The following is a 21,658-nucleotide window of genomic DNA, read 5'->3' on the forward strand; positions in this document are numbered from 1 at the left end:
AACCAAACAGCCCCTATTATACTATTAAACTATATTAGTTTCAATGAGCGTCCTTGGGTCTGACATTTAAATCAAGGCTATCAGGGATGAATATCGCTATTTGTCCCTCGTATTGTGTAAATTGTCATCAAACAATGAATGAATCTATATCTAACTTTGAAAACATCCCCCCTGTTGAGCCTCACACCTAAAGTACAGCCCTTGTTTTTACTTTTGCTGGTATTTTTGGGTAAAAAAGGTAGAAATTCTAGAGGAAGTGATCATCAGAGCTTGTTACCTAACCTATCAGAAGGGAAGGAGGGGAAGTGCGTTATGGGACCTTTTATCTTAGTTTCTGACCCATTCCTTTAATTGGGGGCCAAGAGTTCATCGGGAGGGCACCATCAGCTTCATCTGCCTCAGGCACCAAAATACCTTGTCCCAGCCCTTACTCCAGCAGGGGGGACCAGAATAAATTGGACAATTACCATATTTTTTGAACTATAAGGCTGTGTGCCCACGATGCATTTTTGTGCGTTTTTTGGTGCGTATTTGCCCCGCATAAATGCTCCAGAAATGCATTGCATACCTTATCCCATGACTTCCTATGACATTCTGCAAGTTCGGTGCACATGGTCCGTATTTTTTCTGCGCAGAATTTACTCGCAGAAAAAATACGGACATGACCTAAGACACACTTTTTTCCTCCCGGCGTGGGGAGCAGTGACTATTCCGGCACAGCATCTCACAGTGTGAGGGCGCATGGCAGTTACGACATGCGCGGCTCACACAGTGAGATCCCTGTTGGCAGCAGAGAGGGACGCAGCACAAGAGGAGAGAGGAGGTGAGCATAATTCTTTATTTTTTGTGTGCAGCATGATTGGGGTTAGGGATTGCCAAGCATACCAGGATGGAGTGGTGCCAAGCATACCAGGAAGAGGGATGAGGGGGGCCATACACACCAGGAAGAGGGGTGCCAAGCATACCAGGATAAAGGGGTGCCAAGCATACCAGGAAGAGGGATGAGGGGGGCCATATATAAAAGGATGAGGGATGAAGGATGCCATATGTACCAGGATGGGGATGAGGGGGGCCATACATACCATGATGAAGGGTGCCATACATACCAGGATGGGAATGAGGGGGGCCATACATACCAGGATGAGGGATGAAGGGTGCCATACATACCAGGATGGGGATAAGGGGTGCCATGCATACCAGAATGGGGATGAGGGGTGCCATGCATACCAGGATGGGGATGAGGGTTGCCATGCATTTCAGAATGGGGATGAGGGCCACGTATAACAGGAAGGAGGGGGCCATATATGCCAGAATGGGGGATATTAAAATAATTGGTGGACATTACCCCTATAACAGTGTCAGCAGCAGACCCCATCCCCCTTAACAGGGCATCATGACCACAATTTTTGCTTAAATTTCTTTTTCTATTTTCCTCCTCTAAAACCTAGGTGCGTCTTATGGTCCGGTGCGTCTTAACCATCGCAGCTAGGACAATCCCTTTAGGTATACATTCTGGTCAGTTGAAAATCAGCTAATTAAAAAAATCTAATATTACTCAAGACATCTGTACATATTAACTTACAGTGAGGAAAAATAAGTATTTGATGCATCGTCGATTTTGCAAGTTTTTCCACCTACAAAGAATGGAGAAGTCTGTAATTTTTATCGTAGGTACACTTCAACTGTGAGACAGAATCTAAAAATAAAAACCAGAAAATCTCATTGTATAATTTTTAAATAATTAAATTGCTTTATATTGCATGAAATAAGTATTGATCACCTACCAACCAGCATGAATTCTGACTCTCACAGACTTGTTAGTTTTTCTTTTAGAAGTCCTCCTACTCTACACTCATTACCTGTATTAATTGCACATGTTCGAACTCATTACCGGCATAAAAGATCTGGGGCTTCATGCAAGATCTTGCCTCGTGGGGTGAGGATGAGTCTAAGAAAGGTCAGGAATCAGCCTAGAACTACACAAGAGGACCTGGTCAATGACCTGAAGAGAGCTGGGATCACATTCTCAAACATTACTGTTAGTAACACACTATGCGGTCATGGATTAAAATCCTGCAGGGCACGTAAGGTCCCCCTGCTCACGCCAGCACATGTCCAGGCCCATTTGAAGTTCACCAATGACCATCTGGATGATCCAGAGGAGGCATAGGAGAAGGTCATGTGGTCACATGAGACCAAAATAGAACTTTTTGTTATCAACTCCACTCGCCGTGTTTGGAGGAAGATGAAGGATGAAAATAACCCCAAGAACAACCGTCCCAACCCACCATGAAGTATGGTGGGGGAAACATCATACTTTCCTGGTACTTTTCTGCAAAGGAGACAGGACGACTGTGCCATATTGAAGAGAGCATGGATGGGGTCATGTATCGGAAGATTTTGGTCAACAACCTCCTTCCCTCAGTAAAAGCATTGAATATGGGTCTGGACTGGGTCTTCAAGCATGACAATGACCCAACACACACAGCCATACAGCTAAGGAGTAGCCCTGTAAGAATCATTTTAAGGTCCTGTAGTGGCCTAGCCAGTGTCCAGACCTGAACCCAATAGAAAATCTTTGGAGGGAGTTGAAACTCAATGTTGCCTAGCGATAGCCCCGAAACCTGAAAGATCTGGAGAAGATTTGTATGGGGGAGTGGGTCAAAATCCCAGCTGCAGTATCAGCAAACTTGGTCAGGAACTACAGGAAACGTCTGACTTCTGTAATTGCAAACAAAAGTTTCTGTACCAAATATTAAGTTCTGTTTTTCTATTGTATCAAATACTTATTTCATGCAATAAAAGCTAATTAATTATGTAAAAATCATACAATGTGATTTTCTGGATTTTTTTAAGATTCTGTCTCTGACAGTTGAAGTGTACCTACGATAAAAATTACAGACCTCTTCATTCTTTGTAGGTGGGAAAAGTTGCAAAATCGGCAGTGTATCAAATACTTATTTTTCCTACTATAATCAGTATCTCCCTATATTGTAACAATAATGTTATATGCTTCTTGTGCTTTCCAATAGAACTGCAAGTAAACCGATGTATGGAGATTAGCATATTATAAAACCAATACTTATTTCTAGAGATGAGTGCATCCAGTCCACAGTCCAGGTCAGTGGTATGGGTAGACAGGAGGCCCACACATTTCTAACTTTACAGCATCCCGACACAGAATTTGATTAGTCAAGGCTGGCCCGACGTCATCTGTGATGAGCCAGTCCTGGCTAATCATAATCCTCATTGAGGATGCCAGAAAGTGAGAGATTAATGGGCCTCTGGTCTACCCGTCACATACCACTTACCTGGACATTGGATCAGAGTCCTGCTAAACAATCAACTCATGTCTACTTATTCCAAGTTTTCTGTCACTGACCTGATCAGATGGTGAGTAGCATTTGTTAACCATTTTCATCTGTAAAACAAAAAAGTAAAAAAAAATTGTTAATTCACTAAATTACAAAGTGTATTTAAAGTATACATATGTGAACATTGCACAAAGAGCACAAGCAATAATTAAAACATTGTCTGTTCAAGCAAAGGTTATATTCAACAGAGAAAAGACAAGAAAAAATTAAAAAAAAAATGTTGAATGTTTTCTTCTTTTTTTTTTAAATCCACTAATCGCACACCCTCTCCTTTGGAGTTCCAGGTGCCCTGCCTGTATAACCTACCCCTTGGACTATCTGTAATATTCAATGTCCAAGTTCAGGATGTATTAAGCCTATTTCTACTAATAATTTTACTTCTTAGCCCATAGTAAAGGCAAGAAAGATAACACAGTATCTTTTTAAGACACAGAAATATTCTGCAGATTACATTCTCATGCATTTTTTCAGCATTGTAAAATTTAACCTTTTTGATGTATGAGATATCAGTAATAAAATGACTGAGAATTTATGAATTTTTATTCACACCAAGTTTTAGTGACTGCTGCAGATTTGTAGAATTATTAGACCATGCTGAGTTTTTTTTTTGGCTTGTGGGCTTTGCAATATAGTATTTTTCCTTTGTTGATGTTAAGGGGATCTATCACTTTACAGTGTTGTCCTGTTTAAGGGGAACATAGCGGAGGAACAAGTCCACATTTCTATGAACCCAAAGAACACAAAAAAATATTACTAGAAATAATTGATATACAGTATATTGCCCAATAAAAAAACTAATGGAAAACTAATTGGTTATATTTTTGAGCTAATGGATATGTCCCAGTCCATGGTCTCAGCTAAAAGTAAAATAAGTCACCCTAGATTTGATCATCCTGATCCAAAGAGGCAAATCTAGGGGTCTCAAGCTAAAAGATTTAATATAGTGTACTAATCTACCCATATAGAGCATAATGCACTTTTTAAACCCCTTTAGACTCCAGATGCCAGGTCTGTCTGCAGCCCTTTCACTCCCTATAGTTAAGTCTGTGCCAACCTATCTACTAGCATCAAAAGGTCTCCCCAATCAATTGGTAAAGAAAAGAACAGTCTGAAGAGAAGTTGTTGGTTCTACAGGGTGGGCCATTTATATGGATACACCTAAATTAAATGGGAATGGTTGGTGATATCAACTTCCTGTTTGTGGCACACTAGTATATGGGAGGGGGAATATTTGAATTGCCAAATGGTTATACCTCTGAAATTAAGCTGCGCCCAGACAGGTGGTAAGGAAGGCACGTTCCTCTTCCCTCCCGACGCGCGTTTCGCGTGGAACAAGGCACCCCCTTTGGTTGATTGTATTCAGGTTGTTGAACACTCACAGGACTAGCATTTATCCAGTGGATATTTGATAGATGCATATTAGTGGAGTACTCTTAGTTTTTGGAATGATTTAAAAGAATTGAAGATCTAAATTAAGGCTCAGCCCACAAGTCAAGCCATCATATGCACATTGATATGCATAAAAAGAAACTTATAGCTATCTTAGCACCACCATTGTATGCATGCAAAAATAATAATTTATAAATCTCAGTTCTGGATTTTGTTTAAAGATCAAGATCCTAAAAGCAATTCTTCTATAGATGCAGAATGGTATTAGTTAAAAAAAATCAAATCCATCAGATCTGAAAAATATCAATGTGTCAAGACTGTGCTAAAATATATTGTTGTGCGCATTGAATGTCAGAGTTTCAAATTAGAGAGCTTACAGTTTTATTTGTGCTTCCAATATACAATGTCGACACTGGCTTTTGTCAAGGTTACAACAAGATCTCATGTTTGATCTTTAACTGATCATAAAATATAGTATAGTAAAACAAAGGAAAAAAAATAGTAACATGTTATGGGTGTTTTTTTGCCTTTGGCTGAGTTTTTCAGTCTTTCACAAGCCTAATGATTTGGTTAAGAGCAAGTCATGGCCAGTTTTGCCAAATATACAGTACTTTGCAAAAGTATTAGACTGGTATAGAAAAATTCAGAAAAGAATGATTTAAAAAAATAGAAGTGTTAATAGACTATTTTTCAATTAACAAAATACAAATCAAAATCAAATCACTATTTAGTGTGACTTACCACTTTCCCTTACAAAATAGCATACATTTTTCTAGGTACACTTGCACAAAGTCAGGGATTTGTAGGATTTTATACAGTTGGGAAAATATGTATTTGATACACTGTCGATTTTGCACATTTTCCCATCCGCGTGACAGCACGGGAAACAACTGATCTTCAGGTTCATGCTTGATTTTTACCGATTTTGAGAAAAACGCTCTGGGGTCCGAGCACGTATTTAATATGCAAAGTTCGTGCCGACTTTGAAAAAAACTAACATTTTCTGAACATGTTTGGTCGTCTTTAGTGGAGAGGTTGAAGTGTGATTGATTGAGTTTGTGGACACGTGTCTTTTATACAGGTAACGAGTTCAAACAGGTGCAATTAATACAGGTAATGAGTGCAGAGTAGGAGGGCTTCTTAAAGAAAAACTAACAGGTCTGTGTGAGCCAGAATTCTTGCTTTTTCTTAGGTGATCAAATACTTATTTCATGCCATAAAATGAAAATTAATTATGTAAAAATCATTCAACGTGATTTTCTGTTTTTTATTTTTAGATTCTGTCTCTCACAGCTGAAGTGTACCTGCAATAAAAATTACAGACCTCTCTACAACCTGAATGCAATCAACCGAAGGGGGTGCCTTGTTCCCTGCGAAACGCGCGTCGGGAGGGAAGAGGAACGTGCCTTCCTTACCACCTGTCTGGGCGCAGCTTCATTTCAGAGGTATAACCATTTGGCAATTCAAATATTCATTGGGGACACATGGGAATCTGGTTTGGGATCACAGAACAGCCATTGTGCACAAGGCTATTGAGAATGGTTCTGTAGCCCAAATCTTTGTGCTATATCACTAGGTGATGGGGCATCATGGAGCTACATAGCACTGTCTGATAACTATTTCCCTTGCTTTTCCCCTTCTTGTCTTACATCAACATCTATTTTTAATAATTGCCATTTGGGTCTTGGTCTCTTTGTGCCCATGATGCTATTTTTCATCTCTACGCTCTTACACATACCATTCACCATTTTTGTATTTGTAGATTTTACGTGTATATTTTGCACTAATAAAGTTGTTATCCCTTTGTAACAACCTTTAAGACGTCATTATTTGTGTATTATCATGCTTTTTGAAGTGGTTGTTTCAGTGATATTCATCTGTAACTTGCTGCAGATGTTTTACCACTGATTATGTATTTGAGATTTGTGGTTCTAAAGTTTATTTTTATGCATATCAATGGGCATATGATGGCTTGACTTGTGGGCTGAGCCTTCATTTAGATCTTCAATTCTTTTAAATCATTCCAAAATCTAAGAGTACTCCAGTAATATGCATCTATCAAATATCCACTGGATAAATGTTAGATCTGTGAGGGTTCAACAACCTGAATGCAATCAACCGAAGGGGGTGCCCAAATACCCCCTCCTCCAAAGAACAATTTTAAATGGAGTGGTATTCGTGAATGCCTCCTGCCACTGCTTTCAAAGTCTTAGACCCTAATAAAAATAGCTTATTGGTCTTTAAGTGGTTAAAATAATTGCCCTGTTTTGTAGACAAATGTACCAGAGGCAGGGTTCGCATTACAAAATAAAACCAACTGAACCCCTTACTGCTCCAATGCCACTTCTTTTCTGCTCTTGGTGAATCCTTGTTGCAAAGGCTTGAGTGGTGTTGTGATGACTATAACCAACCACTAAGCTCAGTGGTCTCATGCATTCTACAATGGAGCTGAGTGGTTGACTGCAGTAGTCAAGTACTGTAAACAGAACATCACCATTACAGACCTCTCAGCAAATAATGGCGTGGGTGAAGCAAACAGGTAATTATGGAACAGCAGGGACTTTTAGGTAATTTTTCTTTTGTTTGTGATTTTTAAAGCACATTAAGACTTTTTTATGAAACCGGACAACCACTTCAACTATACAGCAAATCTTGCATATACTTTTATGTTTCACTATTAATTTGGGGTATAGATGTTCATCTGCACATTAATTTTATACTACCATGTTTTGACAAAAATAAGGCAGGGTCTTATATTATTTTTTGATCCGAAGGATGGGTTAAGGCTAGTGATGAGTGAGCATGTAATTTTATACTACCTAGTTTTGACAAAAATAAGACAGGGTCTTATATTATTTTTTGATCCGAAGGATGGGTTAAGGCTAGTGATGAGCTAGCATGCTTGCTACTGCTCGGTGCTCACCCGAGCATCTCACTGCTCTGTGCTCACCCGAGCACCTCACTGCTCGAGATGCTCGGAACTCGCCGAGTACTTGTGAGATTCTCGGCGGGAGCTCGGGTCTCCTCCCTGCATGTTTGGCACTCTTTACAGAGCAAATGAACATGCAGGGATTGCCTGTCACTCACTATAATGCCGCATCCATGTTGGTTGTGGCATTACAGTGATTGGCTGGCAGCACAGCGTCATCAGGACTATATCAGACCGGGCGCCGCCATGCTCGTCACAGTCACTTCGGAATCAGATAGTGTAGGGAGAGGTGCTGCTGAGCTAGGGAAAGATTTGCTTGTTTCTAGTTATTGCAGGTGTACAAAACTATATTAGAGACATATATCCATCTGAACAAACAGTCCTTCTGAGGACTAATCCATCTGCAGAGATATCAGGCAGGAATCATTTTTTTTTGGATCTTAATCCTCATTATTTGCTTAAAAACCAATACAGAGAACGCCGTTTTTCTGCGCTATTTGCTTCTTGGCACTGCAGAATACAGCCAGGTCCTTCCATATTACAGCGCTAAAAATCCAGCTATTTAACTGTGGTTTGTCCGTCACACCGATCACATATAATTGCGCTGATAATACTGCCATTTCTGGCCTCCATTAAAAAAAAATTTCAGTGTGTCAGTGAAGCAATTGACACAAGTTTGCTGTTCAAAAGAGATACCTACAGGTCAAGTATTTAAAACTGTGTTTTCTCCGTCACACGGATCACATATAAGTTTTCAGAAAATACTGCCATTTCTGGCCTCCATTAAAAAAAATTTTCAGTGTGTCAGTGAAGCAATTGACACCAGTGTGCTGTTAAAAACAGTTACCTACAGGCCAGGTATTTAAAACTGAGGTTTGTCCGTCACAAGGATTACATATAAGTTCGCTCCAAATTCAGTTATTTGTAGTGAATGGGCAAGGCAAGTGACAAGGGATGGGGAACTGGACGTGATCGTGATGGTGCATGCAGAGGCGAGGCCGTGGGCAAGCTGAAATTGTGCCACAACAAACACCCACATCTTCTCGTCCAACCTTCCTGTCCCAATTCCTAGGGGACCGCAGCACACCACTATTGAACCCAGAGCAGTGTCAAAAGGTTGTTGGTTGGATAGCGAATAATGCTTCCAGTCACTTAGCCACCACCACCACCACCACCCTGTCTTCCACACGGTCAAGTCTCAGTAGCCATGAGTCTGGACCGCATATTCCTCACCCTGATCCTCTTTCCTTCCACCATGCCGAGTGCCCAGAGACAACTGATCCCACACTTGGACACTACGAAGAGCTGTTCACTTTTCCATTTATAGATTCGGGCCTCTCGTCCAGTCCACTTGAAGCGAGGCAAGAGGAGATCGCATGTAGCGATGCCCAAATATTTGAGGAGCCATGGTCACACGAAGGCGACGGTGGGAAAGAGTCACAAGAGGTGGAGGATAATGAGACAGAAAGACAGGAGGAGGACCAGAGTGCGGAAGTGGAAGACAAGGTGGTGGATGATATAGTAACTGACCCAACCTGGCAGGAGGACATGCAGAGCGAAGAGAGCAGCACACAGGGGGACGGAGGCAGAGCACCCCAACAGGCAGGAAGAAGCAGTGTGGTGGCCGCAGAAAGAAGGCAGGCAACCGTTCCCCGTAACACCAACACGAAGGAAGTTGTCAGTACAACTGTTATGTCTTCCAGAGTTTGTTTGTTTGTTTTTTAAAGACTCTGGCGATAACCGAAAAAAATTACATTTGCACCACCTGCCTGGCCAGCATCAGCAGGGGTGGCAAAACGATCAGCCTGACCACCACCAGCATGATCAGGCATATGGCAGCAAAGCACCCGAATTTGTGGGCCGAACAACAGGGTCCAGGAACAGTGTCTGTGGGTGGCACCAATGCTTCTTCCGCTGTTTTGCATGCAATCCAATCCCCTGTCCATGGTTCATGCGAAGATGCCTCCTGCCCTGCATCTGTCATTTCATACTCTCAAGTAGCATCATCAGGAAGCACGTCCACGTCTTTGTCCCAGCGCAGGGTTCAGTTGTCCATACCCCAGTCCTTAGAACGCAAGCGAAAAATACACAGCCAACACCCCACAGGCTACACTACTAAATTTCCACATTTCGCGACTGCTTGCGCTAGAAATGTTGCCTTTTAGGCTCGAGGAGACAGAAGCATTCCACAACCTGATGGTGGAGGCCGTTCCTCGGTACTTGATCCCCAGCCGCCACTATTTTTCCCAGTGTGCTATCCCCGCATTACACAAGCACGTGTCCCAAAACATTAGCTGTGCCCTCAACAATGCAGTTACCGGGAAAGTCCTCCTAACCACGGACACTTGGACATGTGCTTGTGGGCAGGGACGGTACATCTCGCTGACGGCACACTAGGTTAACATAGTTGAAGCCGGGACCGAGTCAGACCTTGGGACGGAACACGTCCTCCCGACGCAAAGGATCGCAGGCCCTAGGTCAATCAGGGTTGCCCCCACAGTTTACTGCTCCTGCACCTCATCCTCCTCAGCCTCTTCCTCCTCTTCAGCCTCCAACTCCAAAATGACCACATTAGTCACAAGATGGAAGCACTGCAGCACTGCCTCAGCCAAGCAGCAACAGGCTGTGTTGAAGCTAATATGCTTAGGTGACAAATCACACAATGCTGAAGAGTTGTGGACAGCTCTGAAAGAGCATGCAGATCTGTGGGTCACACCGCTGAACCTACAGCCAGGCATGGTCGTGTGACAATGGCCAGAACCTGGTAGCGGCTCTGAGGCGAGGCGAGCTCACACACACGTACCATGCCTGGCTCATGTGCTTAACCTCGTGCTTCAGCGATTTCTCAAATCCTACCCGGAGCTGCCAAATCTGCTTGTTAAAGTACGCCGCCTGTGTGCACATTTTAGATCGCCACCTACAGCTTACGCCGCCCTTGCCGTGTTTCAGCAGCGTTTGCAGCTTCCAGCTCACAGAGTGGTGTGTGATCTCCACACGCGTTGAAACACTACACTGCAGATATTGGGAAGGATTTGTGAGCAGAAGAGGGCAGTTGTTGAGTACCAGCATCAACAAGGCCGTGGGTATTCAGTTCAGACTCCACACATAAGACCTCAGGAGTGGACATGGATTTCAGACATATGTACCACCCTCCAAAACTTTGAGGACTTCACCAAGATGGTGAGCGCCATAATTAGCGTCACCATCCCACTTCTCTGTCTTCTGAAATGCTTTCTTCTCACAATCAAAGAGGATGCATTGCAGGCAGAGCACGATGAGATGGAGCAAGGAACCATACAGGGTGATTACACACATCCCAGCCTCATCTATTCCCAAAGTGGATTGGTTGACAATGAGGAAGAGGAGCAGGAGGAGGAAGAACAGGAGCTAGCTTCATGCGCTATAGACAGAGCTACCTGAACAACTGTCACACCGTCTGTTCAGCGTGGATGGCCTGTGGACAGAGAGGAGGAGGAGAGCATGGTCAGTCATCCTCTTGGTGAGGACATGGAAGTCTTGCCTGTTAGCAGTCTGGCACACATAGCTGAGTTTATATTTCACTGCCTTTCCCATGACCCTCGCGTTCTCAAAATTTTGGGTGACAGTCATTACTGGTTGGTGACACTTCTAGACTCACGCTATGAGGAGAAATTTATATCTCTTATTCCTGAGGCGGGCAGGTCTACAAAAATGGGGCAGTACCAGAAGGCCCTTTTTGCAGAACAATTAAAAAAATTCGCATCTGAAAACGCTGGCGGCAGAGGTCATAGTACATTGGACAACCAAGGAGTACAGGTGAGAGAGATACAACTTCAATCCAGCAGAGGCAGGGGAACACTATCAAAGTTCTGGGGGAATTTTCTCAGCCCCTCTCATCGCACAAGCCCTGAGGCGTGGGGTACTCTCACAAAGAGTGCAAAGTTTGGGAAGATGCTGAGGGAGTACCTTGCTGACCGTACCAAAGTCCTCAGTGATTCCTCTGTGCCTTATAATTATTGGGCATATAAGGTGGATACGTGGAATGAACTGGCTCTCTATGCCTTGGAGGTCCTGGCCTGCCCCGCCGCTAGCGTTTTATCAGAGCGGGTTTTTAGCGCAACCGCCTGTCAACTGAAAATGCTGACAGGCTAACTCTTCTAAAAATGAACAAGGGCTGGATTGGGCCAGACTTTTCAACACCACCGAATGATAGCAGCGTAACATAAACTCAAATACAGTGTCTTTTTTGGGAGGTGTATTCCCATGCACCTTTTCACACCCACACATGGGTATTCGCTTCCTGATTTTGGCTATTTGCTCTGTCCTCCTCCTTCTCCTCATCCCCATCCTCCACCACTATATCACCAGGGTGACCGTGGTCCGGGATGCATCACACATAAAATATTTTTAAAGGGTGTTTATGATGCCCGTAAAATATTTTTTTTTATACGGTATGTTTATGTATACCACCCAGGGGTAAATGTTTGTCAGCCCATACACTTAGTGCATGAGCATTACAAGTATAGGAGACCAGATCCTTTCTAATGGGAAATTTTTTTTATGAGGCCCTCTAAGTCTCTTCCAAGGGACATTGGAGTGCCTCCCAATTTTTGGCAGCCCTTGCATTCACTGCATTGGCCAACACTATAGGAGACCCTCTCCTTTCTAATGGGAATTTATTGTTACTGTGGCCCTGCTCTATTTGTCCTTAAATTGTTAGTAGGGTTATTCCTAAATTTGGTTAGCCGTTGGACTCACTGCATACCCTATAACTGCATAGCAGACCCTCTCTTTTGTAATGGGAACATGTCGTACTCATTACTGTGGCCCTGCTCTGTGTGTCTTTAAATTCTTAGTGGGGTTTTTCCTAAATTTGGTCAGCCGTTGAACTCACTGCATACCCTATCAATGTATAGCCGACCCTCTCCTTTCTAATGGGAACATGTTGTACTCATTACTGTGGCCCTGCTCTATGTGTCTTTAAATTCTTAGTGTGGTTGTTCCTACATTTGGTCAGCTGTTGGACTCACTGCATATCCTATAACTGTATAGCAGACTCTCTCCTTTTTAATGAGACCCTATGTGTCTTTAAATTGTTAGTGGGTTTTTTCCCAAATTTTTGCAGCCCTTGCAGTCACAGCATGGGCATTACCACTATAGGAGACCCACCCCTTTATAATGGGAACATTTATTTTACTGAGACCCTCATCTATGTCTCTTCAAATGGGTATTGGGTTGCGTCCGAATTTTTGGCAGCCCTTGCAGTCACTGCATACGCAATAACAGTATAGGAGACCCACTCCTTTATAAAGGGAACATTTTTTTTACTGAGAAACTCCTCTATGTCTCTTCAAAGGGGTATTGGGTTGTGTCCAAATTTTTGGCAGCCCTTGCACTCACTGCATACGCAATAACAGTATAGGAGACCCACTCATTAATAATGGGAACAACAAAGCGTAGCCGGCTGATGGCTCTCTAACAATAGCGAGGGCCGACGGCTGGCCTTTTAAAAATAGTAAGGGCCGCCTGATGGCCCTATAAAAATAAGCTTTGTGACTTTCAGAATCCCTCCATCATAAATGAAACAGGTTGTGTCTGATGATGTGTCACACACCACATTGCCAGATAAGGTTGTAAAATGTTAAAATGACATTTCCCAGTGAATGCATTTGTCTTAAATAATAACGTAAGAAAAAAAAACAGTAGGTTATTTCTTTAGTATAAAAAACAGAGTCGCCAATGTAACCTCAATGTAATCACATTGTTCAGCTCCTGCACCTCCTCCTCCAGCTCCGAAATGACCACATCAGTCACAAGCACTGCAGCACTGCCTTGTCCAAGCGGCAACAGGCTGTGCTGAAAATAACATGCTTAATGCTTAGGTGACAAACCGCCCAGCGCTGCAGGGTTGTTGAAAGCAGTAACACAGCAGCCTGATCTGTGGCTCTCACCGCTGAACATACAGCCAGGCATGGTCGTTTGTGACAATGGGCGGAACCTGGTGACAGAGAAATGACAGCCGGAGAAGATACGGTTTTCTTCTATGCCAGTCCTTTCACTGAGGTAAAGAATATGGCTGTGGTGAAATACAACTCCCACTTAGAAGCTGTTTCAGATTGAAAAACATTGTGCCCACCAGAGGATTTGATTCTGAGGGCTCACCTTTCTCCCCCGCTCAAGAGCCCCATAGCAGCTGCAAAGTTAGCGCTATCATGAACTCTCCTGATGTAGAAGCCAGGGCACACCAGAGGATTCTCTGGTGGGACCGTCCAACCCTGCCGAGAAGCAGTCCTGGCTAAGAAAAGTGTGTGGGAAGGTTCCCGGACACTCTATGGCTGCTTTTTTAATGTGGATTGGACGTGCTTAAGCATGTTATTTCTCAAACCGCATTGCAGATCAGGCCATTGCCCAACTCTGTTGTCATAAAATTAAAGGAGCAAAGAAAGATGTTTGTGTGTCGAAGCACCACCGACAAGTGCGAGCTGATGTTGGACGGGATGCCATTGTTTCTGCAACAAGCTGCATTTGAGGACTTCCTGGGAGAAATGGCACCCAGAGTAGATACGGATTCCCTCTATGCCAGTCCTTTCACCGAGCTAAAGAATATGGCTGTGGTGAAATACAACTCAGCAAAAAAAGCTGTGGACTGGCTCTGTACCGTCCCTGGTCACTTTCACCTGTCCATGTGTTTGTGGTTAGGCGATCCTTCCCAGTAAGTGCACTGGGGAGGGCACGGTTAATGTTGTGGGACCCGTGCTTGTGGAAGCCGGAGACGATACCGGGAGAAAGAGTGGTGGCTGGGGAACGAGTATGGACACCCGGCTGCCGCCGGCATGAGGTTGTGAAAAGATTCCGCCTCCACGAGCCTGAAAGGTCACATTTCAAGTGAAAGCAGCTTTAGAGAACTTCCTGGGAGAAATGACAGCTGGAGTAGATATGGTTTCCCAAGTCCTTTTACTGAGCTAAAGAATATGGCTGTGGTGAAATACAACTCTCAGCAAAAAAAGCTGTGGACTGGCTCTGTACCATCCCTGGCTACATTCACTTGACCACGTGTTTGTCGGTAGGCGGTCCTTCCCAGTAAGTTCACTGGGGAGGGCACTGGCAATATTGTAGGAAGTATTGTGGAAGGCGGAGATGACACCGGTAGAAATAGTGGCGGCTGAGGACCGAGAGTACGGATACCCGGTCACCGTCGCCATAAGATTGTGGACAGCTTCCGCCTCCACGAGCCTAAAAGGCCACATTTCAAGTGCAAGCAGCTGTCAAAAATTTGGCAGTATAGTATTACAGCCTGTGGGTGGGTGGGTGGCTGGTTGCATACTTGCGCTTGCATTCCAAGGAATGGGGTAGGGACAACTGAACGCTGCACTGGGACAAGGACGTGAGCGGTGATTGTTGCAAGTCTGCAACGACAGGTGCATGGTGGGAGGCATCTTCGCATGCGCCAAGGATCACTTATGATGGGCACACTTTTAGGCAATGACTTGGGAGTCAGAGATGCTTCCAGGGGTCTTCCCCATGCTGTTCTCATGTCTTTTCAGCACTGTATGCATGTGTCTGATAATGTGTCACACACCACATGGCCAGATAAGGTTGTAAAATGTAAAAATGACATTTCCCAGTGAATGCATTTGTCTTGGTTGAAAGCAATGCAAAAGTGCAAAAACGCATCAAAAACGCTAGGTGTGAACATAGCCCAAGGTGTGGAGGAGTATTTTTGTTTTTGGTTATTTATTTTGCCTCATATACAAGTCATTACCCTGGAAAGGATGTTCCTTAACATATTTCCCAGGAAAATTCATTTTGGATTTGTTTTTGTATGTTTTATCGTGAGTCCATAAAAGTGGTGTAATATCTCTGACAACGTTGTTGACAGCAGTGACCTAGGAGTCAGAAATGCTTCCAGGGGTCTTCCCCATGCTGTTCCCATGTCATTTGAGCACTGTTCCCATCGATTTGGACAATTTTTATGCCCTCTGCAGACCGCCCGGGGGAGCTGCCTGAAAAATGCTCGAGTTTCCCATAGACTTACATTGGGCTCGTTGCTCGGGTCAAGCACCCGAGTATTCCAATTTGCTCGACCTGAGCATCGAGGACCCAAGCATTTTAGTGCTCGCCCATCACTTGATAAGGCTTATTTTCACGGGAGTTCTTATTTTTTTCCATGAACAACAATCCACATTTATTCTTGAACAAAATATCAAAATTTATTCAAATATAAACTTGTCTTCACATTCTGGAACATCAACATAACTCTCCAAACCCTAAATTCCATCATGAATTTCTTGAGATCCTACTTCCTTTTTCCATGTACAACAATCTACTCTTTACACAGGCTAACGTAGAGCAATGGGGTTAGAACGATCACTAATAGATTATTCTGTGCCCATACATATCATGTTATTGGCAGCATATTTCCTGGCCAATGTGCTTATGAGAACAATAGCCTTGATTCATTAAGACTGACGTTGTGCAGGTCAGTCTTAATGAATGGGGCCACTGGAGAAGGATGCACCTAATTTGTTAAAAGGCGAACACCACTTAATTAATTAGGAATCTTACAAGTGCTTGGTGCCTCTGGCAGAAATGTACATACATATGTATATCCACATAGAAGGCGCATATATGTATATACACACAATGCACATACATACACATATACATACACACACACTGCACATACATACCAGCCTGTCTCCTCTTTAGCTCTAGACTCCTGAAGTTAAGAGACTTTAGTGATATCATGGTTACATAACCGCAATGTCACCAAAGTTCCTTAAGCAGTCTTATGCTCGGAATAGAAATGCTGGGGGCCCCTAAGAGAGTGGGGATCCTGAGAAATTGCCTAGTTTGCTACTCCTTCCTCCTAACTCCGGCCCTGCATACAAACCCTTTTCCTCTTTAGTTCCTGTAGACTCTTGCAGTTAAAGGACTTTTGGTAACATCATGGTCACATCACTGTGAAGTCACCAAAGATTCTTAAGCAGTTTTGACCTCAGAATAGGAACGCTGGGGGCCCTGGGTGATTGCCCAGTTTGACTCCCCCTAACTCCGGTTCTGACTGTAAATAGGGCGTATTTTTGGAATAGGGCTTATATTTCAAGCAAACTCCAAAAATCCTGTAAAATCATGCTAAGACTTATTTTCAAGGTACGTCTTATTATTTGGGAAACACAGTATACGAGTGCTGTACTTGTTTTATGTTTTCTGCATTGTGCATTGGGGGATGTGACCACCCTTAGGCTGTGCACCCTTATTCACCGATCATTCCCAGACAGGTATTACCTAGATGTAAGCTGTATGTTATCCCATTCTCAGTTCATTTAAGGCCTGATTAACCACATAGAGAGGTGAATTAATAGGGTTAGGGTCCACACAATCTGGATACTTCATCTCTGGAAGATGGCTTATATGTTCTTGATCAAAAATGCAAAACATCTCGTATTTTTTAAATGTGTAGTAAGAGTGGAATTTATGTATTAATTAATTGCAGATTGCTGATGCAGAGTGTTTGCAATGTATATAGGCCTATAAATTTGTGGTATATAAAATGCTTTAAATTTTGCCTCCTTGGAAATTTAATATCAAAATTTACAATATGTTCACTGTATTTTATAACATGGTATTTAAATACAGAATTGAATATTTTCAACATAATACTCCCAATCACACATTATTTCATAGCACTGTGCGCTCCTTATATATAGACTCCAATTTCTTAATATCTTTAAAAGTTTGGAATATTTTGTATTACTCTCAAATTTATGGAGTCTCTAAATTGCCTCATACAGTTGTTTTATTGAACACAGTTTACACTTTTATGGAAGAATATATTTTGCCCATAAAAACATATACTTTCCAGACAAAATGGTAGATATAAATCTTACCCTTGATAAGCTACATTGTATCACTGCTACAAAATTTGACTTCAATAATTTACTATATTAGCCGGGCTTAAAATGAGAGATCAAATAAGGAATATGCTGTATAAGCCTAAATAATTTCAGAGTGTGGAAATAAACCTTATGAATATTTAAGAGACTGCTATAGAATTGTTCAAGCAGAAACCAAAATTATTTCTTACTTTTAGCGATTGTAAAGATAGAAGTCCCATTTCACAATAAAGAACTGAATAATTTCATGATATCAATATCCATGTGAATGCAGCACCTTCACACAATCTGCCATCACATTAATGTCCATTTTATAATTACCATAGAAGCATTTATAAATCATATACTTTAGATAAGGGATATTGACTACTACTGGTACAACGAATAAATGCTGTGCCATCTTGTCCTACAGTGTCAACATCAACAAATCTACAATAGGCTTAATATGGATCTGTAACCAGATTTCACAATAGAATTATCATATAATAATAAAAACAATGTTAATACTAATGATCCTACTACTAATGCTACTAATAATTTCATTTCCACAGCACCAACATATTTTGCAGCACTTTACATATCAGATGGGACATGTACGAACTAAATAAGACATTGCACAGCAATACCTTCAACAATTCATAAAATAGGAGTGAGGGCCCTGCTCGAAAGCTTACAACTAGTGTTGATCGAGCACTAAAATGCTCAGGTGCTCGAAGCTCGGGCCGAACACATCGTGATACTCAGATGCTCGACCCGAGCAATGATTCCAATGTAAGTCTATGGGAAACTCAAGCATTTTTCTGGGGGTCCCCCCCCGGCGGTCTGCAGTAGGTCAAAAATTGCCCAAATCGATGGGAACAGTGCTCAATGAAACATGTCAGGCAGGCAGGCAGAATATATAGGCAGACAGGCAGGCAGGGTATATAGTAGGGTGCATGAAAAACATAGCAGGGCACTTGGGACACACTAGTGCCCTCTGATTTTCATACACCCGTCTCTTTAAAAAAGCCGGCAATTCAGCAGCCGCATACAGTTATAACATCGGTACCCGACAATTTAGAACAGAAAGAATAGAGCATCACACATAGATTAGATAGATAGAAACATGTCAGTCACACATATAATAAGTACAGTGACAGTGCTGGTTACTGTACTTGTCATTTAGTGTTAAAATAAAGGATTTATTAAAAAAAATTGGCGTGGGGTTCCTCGTAATTTTAGTCTCTAGCGGAGGTTAAGCAGACGGCTGGGGAAGATGTTTGAAGCCTGGGAAGGGGATAATACCCATGGAGCTTCCCAGGCTACTAATATCAGCCCCCAGTTGAATACCTAGCCTTTACTGGCTATTAAAATGGGGAACCCCCCAAAAAATGACTTGGGGTCCCCCTATTTTAATAGCTAGCAAAGGCTAGGCAGACAGCTGGGGGCTGATATTAATAGCCCAGGAAGGGTGCCATGAATATTGGCCCCCTCCCAGGCTAGAAACACCAGCCCTCAGCCTTCCCAGAAATGGCACATCCATAGGATGTGCCAATTCTGGCACTTAGCCTCGCTCTTCTCACTGCCCTTTAGCGGTGGCAGTGGGGTAATAGGGCTGGGGTTGATGTCAGCCTATAATGCCAGCTGACATCAAGCCCAGGTTAGTAATGGGGAGGCGTCTATAAGACGTCACGGGGTGATGTCATTTGCCGAGATCGCATGAGCAGGAAAATTCTCCCACGCTGTCAGTGGCGTGCATCGGGTGAGCCGAGTTCATCTGGATGCCGGTCACAGCGAGACACCGAGGAGGCGCAAGCACGCTTGTGCTTCTCAATGTCTCTGCGGCATGGCAAGCTGGATGGGAGCATTCTGCTACTATCCAGCCTGCCATCACAATGTAGCAGAGCTGGAGCCATCGTGGGAAGCATGGAAAGGTAAGGATGAGGTTGGTTAATTATTTTACTTTTGTTGCAGGAGACATTGGCTTCAGGTGGAATGGGCATAATGGTAAGTAGAGTTTAATTTAGAATATTAAAGTATTGTGTGTTTATTTCAATTAAAAGATTTTATTCTTGGTGTTGGTGTTTTTTTACACTTTCACTATGGGTTTAGTAATGGGGGCGTCTTATAGACGCCTCCCTATTACTAACCTGGGCTTGATGTCAGCTGGCATTATAAGCTGACATAAACCCAAGCCCTATTACCCCACTGCCACCGCTACAGGGCAGTGGGAAGAGCGAGGCTAAGTGTCAGAATTTTATGCCATTTCTGGGGCGGCTGAGGGCTGGTGTTTCTAGCCTGAGAGGGTGCCAATATTCATGGCTGCCTTCCTGGGCTATTAATATCAGCCCCCAGCTGTCTGCCTAGCCTTTGCTAGCTATTAAAATAGGAGGACCCCACGTCATTTTTTTTGGGTCCCCCATTTTAATAGCTAGTAAAGGCTAGGTATTCAGCTGGGGGCCTGGAAAGCTCCGTGAGTATTACCCCCTTCCTAGGCTTCAAACATCTGCCCCAGCCGTCTGCTTAACCTCCGCTAGAGACTAAAATTACGGGGAACCCCACGCCAATTTTTTTTTTTAATAAATCCTTTATTTTAATACTAAATGACAAGTACAGTAACCAACACTGTCACTGTACTTATTATATACAGTACAGACCAAAAGTTTGGACACACCTTCTCATTTAAAGATTTTTCTGTATTTTCATGACTATGAAAATTGTACATTCACACTGAAGGCATCAAAACTATGAATTAACACATGTGGAATTATATACTTAACAAAAAAGTGTGAATCAACTAAAAATATGTCTTATATTCTAGGTTCTTCAAAGTAGCCACCTTTTGCTTTGATGACTGCTTTGCACACTCTTGGCATTCTCTTGATGAGCTTCAAGAGGTAGTCACCAGAAATGGTCTTCCAACAATCTTGAAGGAGTTCCCAGAGATGCTTAGCACTTGTTGACCCATTAGCCTTCACTCTGCGATCCAGCTCACCCCAAGCCATCTCGATTGGGTTCAGGTCTGGTGACTGTGGAGGCCAGGTCATCTGGCGTAGCACCCCATCACTCGCCTTTTTGGTCAAATAGCCCTTACACAGCCTGGAGGTGTGTTTGTGGTCACTGTCCTGTTGAAAAATAAATGATGGTCCAACTAAACGCAAACCGGATGGAATAGCATGCCGCTGCAAGGTGCTGTGGTAGCCATGCTGGTTCAGTATGCCTTCAATTTTGAATAACTCCATAACAGTGTCACCAACAAAGCACCCCCACACCATCACACCTCCTCCTCCATGCTTCACGGTGGGAACCAGGCATGTAGAGTCCATCCGTTCACCTTTTCTGCATCGCACAAAGACACGGTTGTTGGAACCAAAGATCTCAAATTTGGACTCATCAGACCAAAGCACAGATTTCCACTGGTCTAATGTCCATTCCTTGTGTTCTTTATCCCAAACAAGTCTCTTCTGCTTGTTGCCTGTCCTTAGCAGTGGTTTCCTAGCAGCTACTTTACCATGAAGGCCTGCTGCACAAAGTCGCCTCTTTACAGTTGTTGAAGAGATGTGTCTGCTGCTAGAACTCTGTGTGGCATTGACCTGGTCTGTAATCTGAGCTGTTGTTAACCTGCGATTTCTGAGGCTGGTAACTCGGATAAACTTATCCTCAGAAGCAGAGGTGACTCTTGGTCTTCCTTTCCTGGGGCGGTCCTCATGTGAGCCAGTTTCTTTGTAGCGCTTGATGGTTTTTGCAACTGCACTTGGGGACACATTCAAAGTTTGCCCAATTTTTCGGACTGACTGACCTTCATTTCTTAAAGTAATGATGGCCACTCGTTTTTCTTTACTTAGCTGCTTTTTTCTTGCCATAATACAAATTCTAACAGTCTATTCAGTAGGACTATCAGCTGTGTATCCACCAGACTTCTGCACAACACAACTGATGGTCCCAACCCCATTTATAAGGCAAGAAATCCCACTTATTAAACCTGACAGGGCACACCTGAGAAGTGAAAACCATTTCCGGTGACTACCACTTGAAGCTCATCAAGTGAATGCCAAGAGTGTGCAAAGCAGTCATCAAAGCAAAAGGTGGCTACTTTGAAGAACCTAGAATAT

At 43.1% G+C, this 21,658-nt stretch overlaps 1 protein-coding gene across 2 annotated transcripts in view; it reads right to left on the reverse strand.

Annotated features, from left to right (window-relative positions):
- Positions 1-21,658, reverse strand: part of SNTG2 (syntrophin gamma 2) — a 1,024,184-nt gene that overhangs the window by 404,759 nt on the left and 597,767 nt on the right. For both annotated transcript variants that reach the window (XM_073674230.1, XM_073674231.1), the window contains exon 11: positions 3,383-3,421. In XM_073674230.1, coding sequence (XP_073530331.1) covers positions 3,383-3,421 — 39 coding nt within the window. The remainder of the gene's footprint in view (positions 1-3,382; positions 3,422-21,658) is intronic.

Source organism: Phyllobates terribilis, unplaced genomic scaffold, assembly GCF_046119375.1.
Source record: "Phyllobates terribilis strain yellow unplaced genomic scaffold, ASM4611937v1 Scaffold_3__8_contigs__length_932513732, whole genome shotgun sequence".
Lineage (NCBI taxonomy): Eukaryota > Metazoa > Chordata > Amphibia > Anura > Dendrobatidae > Phyllobates > Phyllobates terribilis.